We start from the raw sequence: 19,554 nt of genomic DNA, 5'->3' as shown, positions 1-19,554 counted from the left end.
TAAAATGTACTGCCTAAGAATAGTTTTTATGCAATAACGGAGACATTTGTGTGTGTGTGTGTGTGTGTGTGTGTTTGAGTGAGGGGAAGTTCATGACAGTTGCCTCTATTTCCTGTTTATTACTTAGGTCTTATTTTCCTAGTTTTGGCCATGTTTAAGTCAAGATAGTATTACATTCACTAAGGCTAATCTCATCTACTTGCTGAGGTCTGTTACGAACACACAACTACGGCAAGTATAGTGGGTCAAAGTAAAGCGATTCCCAAACACTGTGCCGTGCAAGCACACTGGTCCCAGGAGAAGTGGGTATACTTGTAATTTGTGTGCCAATATTTTTTTAAAGCACCCCGTCTAGCAAAGTATAAACGCCCTGTGTTATAAATAGCATCATAAGACTACTATTATATAGCTCACCCAAAAATAGGGCAGTAGAATCACAGAGCTTAGAAAATAGTTTATAGTGGTTTAATCATAATTGTAAATCAGTGCTCATTGCAGCCTATTTCTTTCCCCTATATCCGGACAACTCATGACAGCTATTACTTGCTTATTACATCCCTTCTAGCTACTCAGAAGCAAGTGTAACAATAGCAAAAATATCTTTATATCCACCTACAGTAAAGTTAACCACTGAGAGATTCAAATTAAGTAGAAATACCAAAACGTTAGGCAGAGGATGAAAAATCACAGAGGGAGAAAACAGCATGCAGTTTAATTGAAATAAATGAGAAAGGTACAGGAAATAAACACAATTAATGAGGTTATGAAAGAGAAATAGCAGCTTCAGTTCAGTTCTGTCTCCTAAGGATTTTAGATATTATTCTCCTACTGTCAAGGTCAAAAAGTACCACCAAAAATATAGAAACTCTCAATATGAAAGTTCCACAGAGCTTTTAGAAATTTGTATGAACTCCAATATCAGCTGAACAGCAGGCAGTCAATCAAAATGTTGACTCTAATGAGTTGTGAAACAAGGCAGCACACACCTTCATGGCCAAAAGGCACAAACTCTTGCAAAACTCACTTTCAATATTATGATGACAAAGCACCCTCATGCCTGCAGTCCTCAAAACCCACAGAAAGGCCTCATTCATCTTCTGCTCTCCTCTGTTGCCAATGAGAGGACACCATTTGGACCGCTGTACGCTCACAGGTTGAATTCAGATTTGATTTGATACTCCCACTGAAAATATAATGGGGCTCCTGAACAAGCAGGACCAATCTGAGCAGATAAGAGAGATTTATAGGGTCCTCGCTCTGCACAGAAATATGTGGAACATTACAGATACAATGTCTGATTTTGTTACAGAGCTTACAAATGCCTCAAAACCCCAAGATGCCCTTTCAGCTTACTGTTGATATGTTAAAATTCAACTCTGAACTGTGTCCTGATGATTTCAATGCAGATTAATTTGATTACACATAGTTATTGGTAAAAACAGTTGTGAGTAATAATGCTGCTCTGTTTCTGAGTTCCATACAAAATGTCCACTGGGGGCTGCAATTGCAGTCCTTCAGCAGCCTATATGCAGGGGCAAACATCAAAAATCAGGCGCAAAATTTTATCTCAATCTGATACAAAGTAAGACAGGGCCAGAATCACCCATGCTGATATGATACCGATACTGATACCATATCGATACAATACCGATATGATACTAATACTGATACGATACCAATACCTTTTATTATTAAAAGTGGGTTTTGTACTTTCATGTAAATGAGTAGTAGCATCTGAGACAAAATATTCACATTCAAAAAGTCATTGGTAGCTAATAGCTCCATATTGGCACAAATCTTTGGCCACCCCTTGACAAATGATTTAATTGAAAAGATGGACAGCCTCTCGAGGTTATGGGACATAAAACACAATACTTGCAGCAAACATGCATGTATTGTTTAATTTTATTTCATTAATTGAACAAAAATAAAAATATAAAAACATCATTCTGGCACGTGCAAAAGTTTGGGCAACCTACACTGTCAGTACTTAGTAACCACCCCCCAGCAGATATCACAGCTTGTAAAAGCATCACTGTAGAGATCCTTTTATTAATGTTAAATAACTTGAATAATAATCTGAGCTTGTCAGTGGCCAAAGCAGCCCATTTTGCAGTTATTTTCACATCTAATCTGTAAATTAAGGGTTTATTTTGACCAGAACGGATGATTGTTGGAAAGACTTACAAAGACGATTTTGGTGTGTGTTACTTTGTTTCTATCCAGTTTGAAGTGACAATAGCACCCATGGTTTAGGTCTGGGATGCTGGTGCTCTTACGCGACATCTAGTTGTAGGTGAATTCCATATATATAATCTTTAATGTTATGGTAAGGTTTGGGGTTAGACATGCGTCAATTAATTTAAGATTACTATGACCCTCTGAATAATGATTGAATTTACATATGTAAATACTGTGTGTGGATTTATCAGCTTATGACATGTTCACATGCACAGCTGTTTCTCCTATATGACAAGTCTCTCGCTTCATAAAACCAGCCGAATGCAGATAATGGCACTGATTTACACACTGCACCCTTTTCCCTGTCCCTGTGTTTTGTTCATCTTAAATTGGCTTGAATGGAAATCAAATTGAAGGCGGCTCTTAGCGGAGGCCGACTCTGATGTTTCACTCTGCCTGTCCATGCTTAACGGAGGACAGGTTTTCTCTGAGTGGATGGTTGGGGGGGTGGGTGGGTGGGGGGAGTCCAAGCTCTTTGACAGAATTGTAAAGCTGCAGAATGAACAGATGTCTCCCAATGATTAATGTTCCTCCCCGCCTTGCCTCAGAGGAGCTGCGTGCCCATGCATCTCTAACCCCACACCTCCTCCCCGGCACTCTATAAAGCTAATTTCTTTAACTCACAGCTTTCTCCATCTTTCCTCCAAATTCATCTCGCCTCTTCATCCTTTATATTTCTCCCTCCAGGAACATCAACTTCAATTTCTTGCATGTTTTTAGACAAGGAAGTGGCACCTCTCCCGACTTTTGAATTTCACAGGGAAATTTTGGCTTCCATCGTACCTGGAGGACATCACATACAGTCTAATTTGTGTTCTAAGGATTTAAATGGAAATCTCCTTGTACTGTAATGTGGCAGGACTATATTAAGGCTGTGTGTTGAAGGGATCAATCATAGAGAGAAACAAATAGAAAGAGTCAGGCTTCTTTCTCTCCGTACTATAATTTAAAGAACACCTTTGTCAGGTAGTGTAAGCCTGACCCCTATTGGCCAAAGTTGGAATGGAATTGTTTTTACTTTAATGTGCATAAGATGAATTAATAGGTATTAATAGTGTCTGATTCATGTTGCCCTTACCTGTTTTCCCCTTCAATAGTTTTTTTCCCAGTATGCATGTTGATGACATGTAAACACAGTGGGCAGATGCCACTCACATCACACGGCTGATGACCTATGATACAATTTCTCTCATTTGTTGCCCTCTAAAATTATTTCAGCTCTAGACAGTTTGACCTATGACTTAAAAAAGAATAAAAATGCACAGTAACTCACTGTGCAAGAGCTGCATCTTTTTTTTCTAAAAACACTCTCAGTTCGTCTTCTCCTTTCTTTATAAAAATGTATTTATTTTTGGATGCTCTCCACCAGAGAAACGTAGAGCAACAGCGCCCCCTGCTGCAGCGTTGAGGGGAAAAAGGAAACCCACACACAGTCTCGGGAAATTGGCCATTAAAATCCAGCACTGCATGGTAATGAATACCAGGCCTATGGTAAAGGGCTTGCATTAAATATTTACGCACTCGGTTAATATTTCATATGGTAATTTTGTATTTAAATTGGATTTAATATTTAATATAAATACTGAGCTAAGTGGCGTATACTATTCTCAAACACCAATCCAGACACCTTCCATATGGCTGGGGGAGTAAATATGACACAGGCAGCATACATATGTAGATCCTCAGAGCTGTAACACACACGTGCAGGCCAGGACACACAGACACATTATCCCCTTTGCAGCAGTGCCTTTGTTTTCTCTTCTGGGATGAAATGGGCTGTATGGGAGAGTGGGGTCAGAGCAGCCACTTAAAGAATCTTCAATGTGATGATTCCTCCAAGTAAGATATTTACAGGATGTTATATTTCAGTGTGACTCATCCTGGTATTTCAGGATGTTGTACATCTCTCAATCACATTATTCTAAAATACGCAATTTGAAAAATGCAACCTTCCCAGTACTGGTTTCTCAGGTTGTGGCCAGATAAATGAACATTTTTATAAAAAATAATGTTTTATCACATTTTTTGAAACTTTCACTATATCCTGACATTTGTACATGAGACAGATTCCTCTGGCTCCTCCCAGTGCTCCTAATGGCATTTACTAGAATTTACCAAGCCTGAAAGAAAACAACCAATCAGAGCAGAGAAACATGGAGAGATGCTTAAATATTAAAAATCCAACATGTCCTATGTCATGTAAAACCCAGCAAACTTTCTATTACTATGACTTATTTTGAGTCAACATTTTTCTGTTGTTGTTTAATTTGTTTTTCTTTTGGGGTTTTATTGTCTTTAATTGATAGATACAGCTGAAGAGTTACAGGAAAGGAGGAGAGAGAGAGGGGATGACACGCATCAAAAGGACTCAGCCTTGGTATGTGGAGCTCCAGCTCTACCAGATCTATCAGGGCACCCCATCATCCCTTTTCATATTCTTTTTTCTTCTCCTGGAATAAATGAGCTATATATATTTATTATTTATATTTAGGAGGTTAACCAAGAGGTGATAACATGCCAGATGTTTTGTTTTAATTTCCTTTTTTTTTTGCCCCCTGGTGGCCAAAATAATAAGAATTTTGCTTTAATTTCTCCAATCCTGACTTTAAGAATTTATATTTTTAATTTTAAATGTATTTTCCACTCTTTCCCCATGCCGTAATCAATTAAATGCAATGAAGGATTCCTTTAAAATGTGTGGTCACATCACCAATTTTGATTGGAGTTTTCTGGAAGCAAGAGGCGAATGGCACCACTTCACCACCAGCTTAAATCACGCCACTCTCCCACTGGAAAATCAAGCTAATCCCTTCCCTGTATGGTATTGGCAGGCATCAGTATGAATTACAAATGGCAAGAGACAGTGGGGGAGAATATTTTTCTACTCTTGATAAAATTCCAAATTGTAATTTGTTAGATAATAAACACAAATGAGACAGAGTTTTTGACATACATGCACAGGCTCACGAGGAATAAATTGAATAAACATTTGACCTATTTGGCACGGCTTTATCTGCGTGGGCATGGCACAAGACGATGACTGACAGCATCGGGGAGATTTCTCAACTCGACAAGAGCCAAGAAGGAGGATATCTGAGGGGATGTCATCCTCATCGATGGCCATCGGGTAAGCTGTCATATCAAACCTCAAGCCCCAAGGAGGAACAGGCAGCATCAGAGAGATGTGTCCCCAGGAGGACTACAATCATCTTTTCTGCTCTCAGCAGACATTATGTGGTTTGCCCATAGAGAAAGTGATTCACTAGGCTTGAGCTTTTCCAATCAAAGCGGCTAGGGCAGACAACTAATCAATCACTGAAATGGGCTTCAAGTTGATGAGGTTTAGACAGATTGTTAGTTCTCCAGTAAGACACGTTTCTTTGCCCATTTATCTCTCGATTGTTCCATTTGTCTTAATTTTATCCTTCACCTCAAAGATCAGTATTTTCAGTATCAGTGCCTGAGGTGAAACAGCCAAGGTTATACCTTACAGGGACACATCTCTTCGTATTCCTCTCCAGATTTACTGTTTCAAGTCCATCTATAATGCATTGTTTAGCTAACCTGACGGATGGTTCTGTGTAACAGACCTGGGAATTCATCATTGGAAACTGTCTGGAAAAGGGCAGGCAAATGACAAATATTAAAAAATACTAAGCAGGTAATTGGATGAACCATCTGTCTATGACCGTCTATATGGTAAACTTCCACCAATCAGATCATCTCTTGCTGAAGCCAGTCGGGTGAAGAGAGAAAACATTTTTTCCATCTAAAAGCCTCAGTGCTGTTTTTTGCTCTTCTTTCAGTGAAGAAATACTCCCCAGTTCTGATATCACTGATGCTAGCAGCATCTACGCTAACCTCTTTGGCATTGTTGTTTAACGAACAGTATCCTCTCACTGAGTCACACCTAGCGCCCTTCCCCATAGCTGCCTGAACTTCCTCAAAGGACGTGGTTTGGTCCAGTACCACTGTGGTTCTGACAGGATGGATTATCGCAAGTGTTCCGTATCACCACACAATAATAATGTGACAGGAATTTTTATCTGTTTGTGTAAAAGTAAATCTGAAATCTGCAAGCCACTCCACCTATCAGAGAGACCATACAAATTTACAATATGAACTGAATTTAAGTTGAATCTAAAAACTGATCATCTTTCTTTCCCTATTGGGCCTGTTTTACAGCGTTATTATGTGCACACACGTATCATGCAGTCCTGTCTCATGATTTACACAGCATCTCTTCTTTGCTAGTTCTGTATTCAGCCAGAGTAGTGTTGTATAAAATTGGATAATGTGACATTACCTTGATTGGAGACTCCTCCCTGTTAGATTTCCTTTCAGAGGTCAACATGTCTCAAGCAGCACTCAAGTCTGCTGTGCAAATTTAGTGGGTTCTGGTAATGCTTCACAGACACTATTTTCCCCCCATTTTTGTGGTTTTCACCTCCATCTGTGGTATTTCAGTTTCAGATTATTTACTTTTTCACTTGTGTCCATTCATACACAGATCACATTGAGTCATCTTCCCGCTCCCCCTGTTTCAGTAGATTGAAAAGGTGAAGGTGCGGAAAGCTCTTTCTGCCTCCGTCACTGGTTATCTGCTCTAAATGGCTGAACTGGGAATCCTGGGAATCCAGTGTTATAAGGGGATTCTGGGATATCTATGAAACTGCAATGGCTGGTTAAACATACAGGAAGGTGATGGCTGCCGAAGGTGCTCTCACTGACGGTCACTCCAATTATCCGTGATGGAAGTGCATCCTCATAAGCCACTTTTCTAGAAGAAGCGTCTACAGATGAATATTAATCAGAATAAGGAGTTGGTGGGTGGGAGGATGAAGGTAGCTGTCCAGTTTTCCCGGTATGAGATTGTGATCCCATTGTTAGTGTGACAGGAGAGGACGAAGCCTTCATTAGGGCAGGGGATTGGTACATTTACATCAGAGATGCACATGAAAAATAAAGAGTGCTGACCAGTATTATCACCTTAATCAACTACTTATCACGGAGCAACACAGTCGGATACAACGCCAAAAGTGCAACATTAAAACTTAGGCATTCATATAGCTTACCAGGGAAAGTGTTGATCATTATTAGCTGATATTGTTGTAATTCGTGTTATTTCTCCTCTGTCTTCACTCATTTGTATTTAAAACAGCAGAAATGACACAGCAAGTGGAGTGAAGGGGATATTTATTTTCTGACTGCTTTTGGAAATTTAAGGTCAGGATATCATAACCATGCAACGTACATTTCTAGAACGAACTAGTTACCGATCACCCCTTCTACCTTCTTTGGCTCTACTGAAATTTAACATTCCAGGAGCACAACAATTATAGATTAAATCAGTAATCTGATAAATCAAGTGAGAAGTAAGGTAATTTCCCCAAAAGACTCATACTTCTTTCATGCAACCCATGGAACTGCCCCCTGCTGACCACTACATAGACTGCATGTTTAAGACACTTCCATATTTGCTTCACTTCACAGACCCAGGAGCTCTGTCCACTAATTATATCCTGTCAGTGATAATGACCTTGAAGCCGAGAAACTGCATTTTGTGTTTCTGCATGTTAGCATGCAAACATTTGCTATCTAAGCACAAAGGCAGGTCAACAAAGTCAGCGGGATTAATTCTCTGGGGACTATGAATGCCTGTACAAAATTTAATGGAAATTCATTCATACTTCTGTCTGGTCTCAAAATGGTGGACCAACCGACAATGATTCCAATGCGTAGCGCCACGTTGCTAGCATTCTTAGAAATACAGTCCCCGAATTTGTTATTAGTCTACTAATAAACAATAGAGGCCCATTGTGAACCCGGAAATGTTGAGTACACTTACCAACTGTGTGCAACATGGATCTCCTACTTAGAATCTTTAAAAAAACCTTTTGTGATGTTCTTGATGGCTCTTATCCTTACCTTTCTGGTGATGCCCAGTTCTATACAGACTTTGTAGAGTGATTGTCCTGCAAAACATCTGCAGCCAACCTCCATGGGCATACACTTTGCCTTCCAGCCCTGCTTTCGACAGTCTATGGCCAGCTCCATTATAACAATGTTCTTCTGAGACCAGGATGATGTCTGGCCTCAAGGTGGTCATGGCAATGTATGGTGGAAACTTAAGCTGTTTCTCAAGGTCCATGGAAAGCTGCCAGTCTTGCGCTGTATCCATGATTGCTGTGGGCCGCATTGGCAGCTGTATTCCAGCCTTTACAAAATCGTTGGAGTGGTGGGGCGTGCTTGTCTGCTGTTGCTGATTCCCATGCTGATGGTTTCTGCAATGGGTTTCAGAACCTGGTTGTGATGCCAGGTGTACTGCTCCTGCCCAAGAAACTCTGGGCAGCAGCTGAGGGTGTTAAGGGTGTCTAATGTCCCATTGCCTGAGCATTGCAGGCAATTCAGAGATTTTGCTTTGCCCCAAAGAAAGAGGTTTGATGGGCTGGGCAAGACATCGTAGACTGCATGAATCTGGAACTTGATGCACTGAGGCACATCTTGCCAGAGATCAGTCCATATGACGCGTCAGTCCATGGTCTGCTCCTACTTTGTCCCCTTACTGCCTCATGTTCTGTTCATCCTCTCTCCACTTCCTTCCAGTTCTCAACTCCACTCCTGCCTGGACCACCTAGGGGTCACTGGAGTTCCTGTAGTTATAATGAAGGCACTGACAAGTATTTCTATTACGCCAAGGTTGAGTTCTTTTACTGAGTACATGTAGACATTTAAAAAAACCCTAGTTATGCTCTTCTCACTTTTCCGTGGTCTACGTACGTATGTCCTCAGGATTTCCACTTTTACTACTACTCCCAGTGGATTCCTTTCCTGTACTACCTCAGCCCACTAGTATCATCGTATTCTCTGAACATCCAGAAAATTTTATAAAACCTCTCTTTGGTGCACTGGACATGCATTGATATATACAGTACCATTTCTGAAACACAAAATCTCATCTTAGCTCAGTTTTAGGGAGTTTAACTCTAAAAAATGCAGTAATGGTAAAGTATAAGAATACTCCATCAAAAGTAAAATATTACATTAGAATGTATGGGGGAACTCAATTTATGGCAGTAAGTAATAAGTAAGTAATTTAGTCTGTTCAGATAGCTGTGTAATGTTCTGAGGCTCTGTAAGCTTTGTTAGGTCTGACAAAATAATCAAGAGTTTGAAAGACATGCCTTGGGCCATGGAGGATGTAATAAAAAGATTTGACAGTATTATTAGAAATCTAGAATCCGGTGTTCTTGGAGTTTTACTCATACCAGGGACTAAAAGTCAGGATATAGCAGCCTCTGCTGTCTCGATTTTTATCTTTTTCTTTTTTTTTAAATCTGTCTCATGTGAGTCCACCAACATTATGGAAGTGCAATACTAAAATCACTAGATACAAATGTTTTGGAGCAGTTTGCATCAGTCTTTTTGAGTTATGGCAACTTCTAATGAAATTATGTTTAACAAATGTGCTACATTAGCTTTTCCTCTACAATCAAAGGTATTTTTTTAATTACCACTTACTTAATAATTAGTAGCATAAACACAAGTTTTTAAGTTGGTTAGGCTACTTATAAAGATTCCAATTTCACATTGTGTCAACACAACTCATCAAAATAATGTTTGTAACTTAAAAGGTTTATCTAAATTAAGAAATTTGAAGTTTTATCCTGCAACCATGCATTTATTTAAGATGTGATAATAGGTCCACTGAAGTACAGTTTTTACAGTGCAGTACTTATCTGTTTGATTTAACAATTATAACAGTAAAATGATCCCATGTTAAATTAAATTTCTACTCTTTCGACCACTCAATGCGCTGCACCACTACATGCCACACTCCACCCCACTTCACCACGCAGATTTCAATACACTGATGGCAGTGGCCATGCCATGCAAAGTGTCAACTGCTCCACAGAACGGAAACTAATCCCATTTCGTAAACACAACTCCAATGACACCTGGACCCACCAGGAGCAACTTGCTCAAGGAAACATTTGACATGCACAGAGGGGGCCAGGGCAAAGAACCCCAACGCTTTCGATAAGTGGATGACCCGCTCCTACCTCTGAGCCACAGCCGCCCTATAGGCCCTAACTCATCCCTAACAAATGGTTTCCCTAAGAAGTGGCTACCCCCCTGTCCAGCAAGCAATTTGGTGATCCAAGGTCTGGATCTGTGTTTGACCTGTTGGGTAGATTTAAAACTGTACCCAGTTCATCATATTTTATGAGCTAATGATATTGAACTAAATATACGCTGATTTTTTTTTACACATCACGGGCAATCGATATATCGATATAAGCCCCTTTTTTCTTTTGTTAAAAAATGACAATATCCACCTTGGTCAACGAAGTTAAATTAAAAGTTGCAAGTCCACAGGAAGCTTGGCTGGAGATCACGCAATACAAGCAAATTAGTCCATCCCAATTGAAGGGAAATGGAAAATTGAGTGAAATATTCATAAGATGGAAGTGTGACCCATACCCCTTCAAGCCCAGTGGTTCCTCCCAACCCCATATTTGGTGTCCAGGGGACCCCCCAAAGATTGATACACATCAGACCTGTATCGGATATGGTTCAGTCTCCCCAAGGATCCCCATCCCTGATAAGATTCAGTCATTCAATAAGGGGCCCCGGCCTGTGGTCAAAGAGGTAAGAGCGGGTCCGTCCCCGCCAATCCGGAAGGCTTGTTGTTTCGATCCCCCCCGGCTCCTCCCTGGCATGTGTCGAAGCTATCCTTGAGCAAGATACTGAACCCCCCACTCCTGATGCAATAGCATCCAGTGTGTGAATGTGTATGAAATGATCTAGTCTTCTGTTCCGATGGCGAGCTTTGCCCATCCGCTGTGTGATGTGTTGTGAAAGGGTGAATGTGGCCACGTAGCTGTAAAAGCCCGCTTTGAGTTGGTCCCGGAAGCACTGAAGAAAGGCGCTAAAATACAAGTACAGGTCCATTTCACCATTTACCTAACACTACGTCCTGGTTAGGGCGCCACCGAATTAACAATGAAACGGTATGAAGGGCCTATGAAAAAAAAACCAGAGTAGTCATTATTATACATTTTCTCATTAGGTGAACTTCTAGTCAATGAAATAATAGTGAAAATAAAATATTCCCCATTTTGGGGACCCCCTGTAGGATGGGGGACAGTGAGACATTGAGTACAATACTAGACCTTGTAAATAAAGCAGTTTCAGCCATGATTCTCTTTATTGTTCAAAATGTCTAAAGTGTGTTCCCCCACAAAAAACAGCTTCCATTGTCTTTTTATGTTATGTTCAGATCTGAATAACACACATGATTGTAATGCATTTATTCTTCCTTATATTGTTTTGCGAGCTTCATTTCCAAAAAAAGTACAGTATAACCAGATATTATGTGAGTGTGTGTGTCTGTAGAGCTATATATTTGCTGTGTGACGTGATGATATATGGCCATTGGAATTTTCAGGCACATAAACTGGTGATCAGCAAAAACACAACAGCCTACATGGTCTCTTTCCCTCCTTGTATCTTTGACATACTGTGTGAGTGTTGGAGGTTATGAGGGACAAAGCCATATAGGAAGGCAGGTAAAAACAGAGTTTATATGGATCCATTCTGACCTCTGAAAGAAAGAGGAAAACGAGCAGGCCAGAGTTTATTAGATTACTACTGATCTCTGGTGACAGACTGCCCTTCCAGGTACACAGACGCGCGAAGGGGACAGATAAACAGTTAAACACTGCCTCCAAGTGGAGCAAATCTCCTATATATGCTCTTAAAATATGATTAAAAAAAACCACTTCTAATATGGTTAACTGCAGTCCATGCCACTGATGTACTGCAAAAAAACAATGTATTATACTTTAATCAATAACTGATTCAGTGTCACTCTTCTGGAGAAGGAAGCCCAGCTTTATAGGAGCTTTACATGGCTACAATGAATGGGAAACAACAGGAAATATAAATAATTATTGTTGTCTAGGATGTTAGTCCCTGTATTAAAAGACCTATCAATCAATGTCGGGTTGACAGCAGTGTCTTTTGAGTGTGTGTTTTGAATGTTAGTAGTGAGATGGACATGATGGACAGATGTTGACCACGAATCTTTAGGTAAAGTATAGGTTGTGTATAGAAAATCTGTCATGACATATCACACATCAGCTATAGATTAGTCATAACGTAAATAACTATAAATTAGGTAATTAAAAACATACATTTGAGAGAAATTAGAAAATATGCCTAATCATTCACTGATCACACCATGAACGTAAAACAATTATTGTCTTCATCGTTTGTTGTGTCCATTAAGTAGTGAAAGATGCTCATTACAATTTCCTAAAGCTCAAATTAATATATTCAGATGTCTTGTTATGTTCAAGCAAAAGTCCAAAACCCAAATATATATGCATGTTACATTCTGGACTACTGTAGAAACAGGGTGGTTAAACACAGCAACCTCCATGGAAAGAGACCTGTAGATAAAAAAGGCTAACTTTAAGGTAACAAAAACATAATGATTCTTACTTTCAGGTGATTATACACTAATGAAAACAACACTGGACCTTTAACACTCAAAATTGGTGGTCAGTTTACCTTTTAAATGAAGTCTGAATCATAATCATCAGTCATCAGAATAACATGGCAGTGCTTATACAGGGTGAATAAAACATTTTTTTGTGTGTCATACTTTTAATTGCACATGGGTGTCCACATACTTTTGACCATGAAACGTTCATGCATGCCCAACCCCCGAGTGCTCGCTTTATCCATCTGTATGCCCATTGGTTATCACTTCTTATGACGTTTTTTTCCCTAGCCAATCAGGTTGGTTTTGTCACCCGGGAGTTGTCGCGGGAACATACACTCAAAACAAGAAGGAGGGGGACGTTTCACCAAGTCTTCATCAGAGCTCTGTCAAAGTCTTTAATGTGAGTTGTAACGATATCAGACTGAAAAGACTAAGCTGTTAAAAGTGAGGAGCTTTATTCGGCACGTAGTGATAAACGTTAGCTTACTCTTCTAGACAGCTCACGTTACTAGCTAATTCGTTAAACTACTTAGCTACTGTTGGCTGTGTCAATTTTCCTGAAAAACACCGGAAGTGAGGCAACACTTGGGGCACCGACGTTACTGCGCTGCCATTTGTGCTAACATTACCCAAAGTGACATATAGGCTATAAGGAGAACCAGAGTTTGTTTCCTTTTAAAAGAAAATGAGTCAATATATTATTTTAACGTTAAATCTAAGGTTACGACAGTTACGACAGATAGGTTATATATATGTGTACTTTAACCTACTGAATTTAACTCTAGCTAACGTTAAATGTCGGTAACGTTACGGCTTTATTTTGACAGTTGTGACCGGAAGTAGTAACTGTTGTATCGTATGTGGTTGACACCTGACCAACTGACATGTCCCGTTCTCTGTTTAATCTATTTTAAAATGCTTGTCCCCGTTTGTAAATCTGGTAATGTAGTGGTGCACTGTATTTCGCTTTTATTAATTTATGGGCTGTCGTGAAATATTCGGCATAAAATACTTTAGCAAGTAGCATTTTATTTCAGTACATTTTCACCTTTTTCGAATGGGTTATAGAGCTCGCTAGCGTCGTACGCCGAGCACTTCGGTTATTAACATTGTGTGATTCCTGGTAGAAATCAGCAATCAGACCCAAGTACTCTTTGGTGAAAAGATTACCTTAAATACCTATCTGAAAGTTAAAATAGTTAGTAGCATTGATAGTGGCTGCATTACGTGCCCAGATTCTTATATTGTGACACAGCTTACTGGGATACCAGTTAACAGTTTAAATGGAATTGAGCTGTCCTTATGCAGATTGTGCCCGTCCTGCTTTGACAAGTCTCACAAAGTAGAGACAAAACTTTAGCCATATTCGTCATCTAACGTTATATTGTAACAACAAGCTGTATTAGTTCTACAGACTATATTGTATTTGCTGGAGTGCGTAAAGGATTTCTTTATGTCTGTGTGTATGCTGTTTCACAAAAGAAACCCTAACTGAGCTTTCACTTTGTGGATGTGATTGAACATTTTCTTTTTAAAACCCTATGTTCTAATATTTTGTAATATTAATATTGCTATTGATTGCCAGTATTCTGGGTTAGTCTCCATCACAATGAAAACAACATAATGAGACTTATAAATACCATAATTCACCTTATCAAATGTAGGCATTTTAATACTTATAATGTTTGTTTTAAACTATGCTACACACCTGAGGTGTAATTTCTTTCCCAAATTCTCTCTGTCTTTATGTCAGTTGTCTGGGTTCCCATTGGCTGATGGAGTGGACAGTATCACTATGTCTCACAGGCTGACCAAGGAGGAGCTGGATGAACAGTTTGAGCTGTTCTTAAAGGAGGTAAAGTAATACTGTGTACAAACTACTGAAAGAAACCTTATGCGTTATAAGCCCTGATTTTGAACTGATTAACTTTTCACTGCATAAGAGATAGAGATCTAGAAAATTAATGTATTACAGTGATTTTAGAGGGCGGTACAAAATATGCATTTCATCTGTTTCATCTTATGCTGCTGTGGTCTTAATGTTAATCTTAAATGGAAATGTTACAAGGTCTGACCTAAACAACTTCTGAGGCCCAAAAAGACTGGTCTGTGATGAGTGATCCTGAATTGTTACAAGTAGCAACATAACTTAAATGTGACAGAAATGTGTCCATTTGTCTTATCTAAACCAACTCTATTGCAAATTATAGCACTGACTAGATGTAAAAACACTATAAGACTCATAAAAGAATGAGTATCTGACTTTTGTCTTCTAAATCTAAGCAGCAGCCGAGCAATATCTTCATCATGTTGGCTAATATCAGAAATCTGGACGCTTAAAAGTCCAGTGTGTAACATCTGTTGTCAGAAATGGAATATAATATTCATAAGTATGTTTTCATTATTGAATAATCACCTGAATATAAGAATCATGGTGTTTTTGTTACCTTAGAATAAGCCTCCAACGGAGTCTGCCATGTTGAACTACCAGTCTACAGTAGCCTGAAGGGACAAACCACAACACTGGGCTCTAGATAGGGGCATTTACACACGTTTTCACACTGGAGCTTGAACTTCGAAAGGTCCAGTGCGAACTATGGTGGCTGGTGGTTTGTCCCTTCTGGGCTACTGTTGAAACATGGTGGACCCACAGCGTCTGTAGATAAAAAACAGCTCATTCTGAGGTAACACAACAATTCTTACTTTCAGGTGATCATACACTAATAAAAACATACCTATGGATATTATATTCCATGTTACACACTGGACTTTTAAGACATTTCACTCAAAACCATATCTGTCAACCTCATGGTGTCGGGAAATCACCAAAGGCGGTCGGATTCATCCTATGGGGAACATGGATTTCTATTTAAAATGACATGGCAATGCCTCCAATAGATGACAGTAAAGGGAGGAGAGAGAAGGGACATGCGGCAAAGGGTCACAGACCGGAGTCGAACCTGTGGCCGCTGCAGCAAGGACTAACTGTCCCACAGTGGACCTTTTAACATCAAAGATTGACACAAGAAGCAAAAGATGTCATGGTTTAAGATACACAGTCTCATCTTGAAGGCATCTCTGTGACTGAAACCGGACTCCCTGTCAGTCTGTTTCAGATGACTCGGTGGACTTAGCAAGCTCTGACAAGCAGCCCGGCGCTAAAAGCAATCGGAAACCAGCCCAGAAAACGACAGTGTCCTGGGGGCAAGATGACGAACACAGCGGTCGAGGTAGTAATGAGGAGAGAATCCTCCATCATGTAGCATCCATCACACCAGACATGTTGGCCTTTGTCTGCCCGGCACTTTTCAGAATGAGAATGTGTGATGTCAGTGGCTGCAGTTGTGCTGGGGTTTTAGGCTCTGCAGTCCAGGGTGGGACTGAGAGACAATCTGAGCATATGTTCCTGCAATTAACAGCTGGCAGCAATTAAACGCCCATAAAAGTAGTTATTTATAGAAAAACCAAATAGAGGTCGTTGGCTTGCTGGGGAATATCAAGAGAGAGATACATTATGTACAGTTGGTATGCAGAGAACTACAGTTTACACAACACAACTTTACTGAATTTGAATGGCATTACTTCCTGACTTAACAACATAACAATCCCATTCTGAAATCAGTGCGTTTGGTCTGCTAAAGGGCATTTGGGATTTTTCAACATCTTATTTTCCCATGTTTTTGAGTCAAATTGACAATTGGGGACATGAAGTTTTGAATTTGGTCCAGTATTGAGAGTGAAAGTCACTTTGGGTCCAAAGAGGGGATCTGGGACTGATACTCAAAATCAACTATCTTTCTCTGCTCTGATTGGCTGTTTTCGTTCTGGCCCAGAGTATTCTTGGAGGAGCCAGAGGAACTTTTTTTTTTTTTACAGATTATCTGTGTCAAGGGTTACAACCCAAGCTTCTTATTTTATATTTCCTTACTCCCCAGCCCTCCCTTGAGGCAGAAGTAAATAATAATGTTTTCATGCACACATTAATGTGACTGCTGGGGCGGCTGTGGCTCAGAGGTAGAGCAGGGTTCAAAAATTGGAAGGTTGGTGGTTCAATCCCTGGCTCCTCCCCACTGCATGTCTCTTGATTAAGATACTGAACTCAATATTGCTCCTATGAATGTGTGTGTGTCAATGGTTTCTATGAATGTGTGTGTGTGTGTGTGTGAATGGTTTCTGTTCTGATGGCACCTTGCATTGTGCATGAATCAGTGTATGAATGTGAGCGAATGGGGTGAGTGTGGCATGTGTAGTACAGCGCGTTGAGTGGTCAACAGACTATAGGGCCGCTATATAAGTACAGTCAATTTACCATTTACTGCCGCAAATATCATCAAGCAGCTAAACTAAGAACTGTAGTTGTAAAGTTGACAGAGGAAACTCTCCAGAGGAATCTGAGGAGTTGTCAGTTTCCCTGTATGAACCTGGACTGTGTGTGACCTTAGGGAACACAGAATATTAATTAACATTAGATCCTGTCTGCGTGTCGGGAGATTTAAATAATCAATGAAGTTATGCTGTTCCTCGTGCGTAAATGAGCACAGCTCTCTCCCTGTGAGGAAAAACTTCACCCTGTTTCAGCCACCCTCAATCCATCTGCTATCAATCAGAACGTTATCCTATTTTTATAACCCAGCTGTCAGATCAATGTCAGTGCCGCAGTTTGAACTGCGATCTGTGTGTAAAAATCATAATCATGATTATTTGGGTCAAAATTGAATCACGATTATTCAAGACAATGTATTTTTTAAACTTCAGAAACATGCTGCATTTATTGGACATTTGTCAAAAAATGCTGTGGGGAGAGACGGAAATACGCATGCGCGAAATACCGCAGACAAATGTATACAATGATGCACAACAAGAAAATGAAAAAAAAAACGTTTTCCCCCCGATTTGTATTAGTTTATAGAAATAAGATAATATAGGCACCATACGTAATCAATAAAGATCAATTTCGAGTATTAGAGCAGCACTTAGTAGTAGAAAATTAACAATGATGGCAGGGTATTACAATGTGCAGGTGTAATGTTAACCCCTTTACTACTGTTCAGGTCAAAATTTGACGCCGTTTTGACATTTGACAGCAGTAAAAATAGCTGTCATAAATGTCATTCTTTTTAACGTTTTCCTAAAGTGACCAAAATACAACAAAAATGAAATAAAATTAAAACATTGGTATACTTTTGCATAGGTGCTACAATTATTTATAGACCCGGGTCTAAGTGAGATGGATTATTTAGACCCACTACAGTGGGTCAAATCAAGGAAAATGGTTGTTCTAGGGAATCTTGAAACTGGTGAAACTGTTTATTTCCTAATGTCACAATACACCTGTCAAAACAAATAACTGTTCGCCCAAGGTTCATGCAGGGACAGGCCCCTGCTGGTCTTTGGGGGGCATAGGGGAACCTCGAAACAGTGAAATGTAAAACAGCATAGGAGTGGTCATATGTGGTGCACATAAGAAGGTCATACAGAGGTCAGAGGGTGCCTTGATTACAGAGACATAGCAGCTGCATCTGCACCTGCACCTGCATGTAACAATATAACCTAAAAATAGAACATAAATAGAGCTGCCCTTTCCAGTGGCCAGTGGTAGCAGAGGTCCATGCAGTGGCAGAGGTACAGAGGTCATAGCAGCAGGACTCACTCTTCAAGAGGTCCTTGATCAGATCTTCCACGATGAAGAAGCTGAGAGTGATTTGGAGGAGGATGTGTCAGAGCAAGAAGATAACATAGAGGAAAACTCTGATTACAGCCAATCTGATGAAGATGCCTCTGAGGGAGAGGAGCAGGCAGCAAGAGAGATGTTTATGTCAAAAAACAATCTGTTGGTCCTCACTTTCACAGCAAATTTCAGGCAGGATGATTCCAGGACTCACAGGATTGGCCACAATATATTTAAATCATTATGGCTGTTATGTTTTCATGTCACATGATATAGTGTGATATAGGTGTTTTTTTCTCCAAAAACGAGTGGTCTAGAACCTAAAAAATACACTCTCATGCTATCTAAAATCATAAATTAATGATTTCAATAATGATTATTTATTAATGTAAGATAGGCTATTTACATATCTAAATAGATCTGTAGTTCAAAATATGGTATAGACACTTTTTATGAGGACTTTCTTGGACATACTGTGAAGGCATTGGATATGAACAGTTTGTAAGGCAAAACATTTTGCAGGGGCAAAAATTCCAAATATTTAATGGATTTTTTGTTTTTCAAATTTGATTACAGAACATTGAAGATCTTTGAGTTTTAGACTGCTGGTTGGACCAAACAAGACAATAGATGACACCACCTTAGGCTCTAGGAAACTGTTTTAATGTAATATATTAATTAATTAAACAAAAACAATCAGATTAACTGATAATGAAAATAAAGTTGCAGCCCTGCTCTACTTGATGGAGTGGTGCAGCCATAAAAGCATGCACACTGGGGTTTGAGTATATCACTTAGTATATAGCTTTAAATGAAGAGCTGGAACAAGATGATACATAATATAGAATAGTCGAATATAACAACGTTAATAACTCTTAAGCTTATATAGGTTACATGAAACAAAAGGGTTAAAATAAGTTTTATACACTGGATCATATGTTTGTGACACTGAGACCAGTCAAAAGTATGTCAAAATGAAAAGGAATAAATCCATCACACAGTGCAAAGCATGGACAAACATGACACATATTTACACAAATGCACACATGGAGCCTCAGTTTTACATGAGTCAGCCTTTCTCTCTCTCTCCTCTTCACACAAAGTAAAGAGTCCTGTCAATGCAGATGCACAT

General features: G+C 39.6%; 1 protein-coding gene across 1 annotated transcript in view; it reads left to right on the top strand.

Annotated features, from left to right (window-relative positions):
- Window positions 1–13,082: 13,082 nt before the first annotated feature.
- The window catches only part of cep162 (centrosomal protein 162), a gene marked incomplete at its 3' end in the record, with an annotated part of 25,245 nt that continues 18,773 nt past the window's right edge, over window positions 13,083–19,554 (top strand). Inside the window, 3 exon segments of the mRNA XM_035672538.1 lie at window positions 13,083–13,154; window positions 14,508–14,609; window positions 15,861–15,984. Coding sequence (XP_035528431.1) covers window positions 14,550–14,609; window positions 15,861–15,984 — 184 coding nt within the window.

This window comes from Morone saxatilis, unplaced genomic scaffold (genome assembly GCF_004916995.1).
Source record: "Morone saxatilis isolate NCDOM2014 unplaced genomic scaffold, NCSU_SB_2.0 Contig24, whole genome shotgun sequence".
Classification (NCBI taxonomy): domain Eukaryota; kingdom Metazoa; phylum Chordata; class Actinopteri; family Moronidae; genus Morone; species Morone saxatilis.
This window is presented reverse-complemented; position numbering and strand designations above follow the sequence as displayed.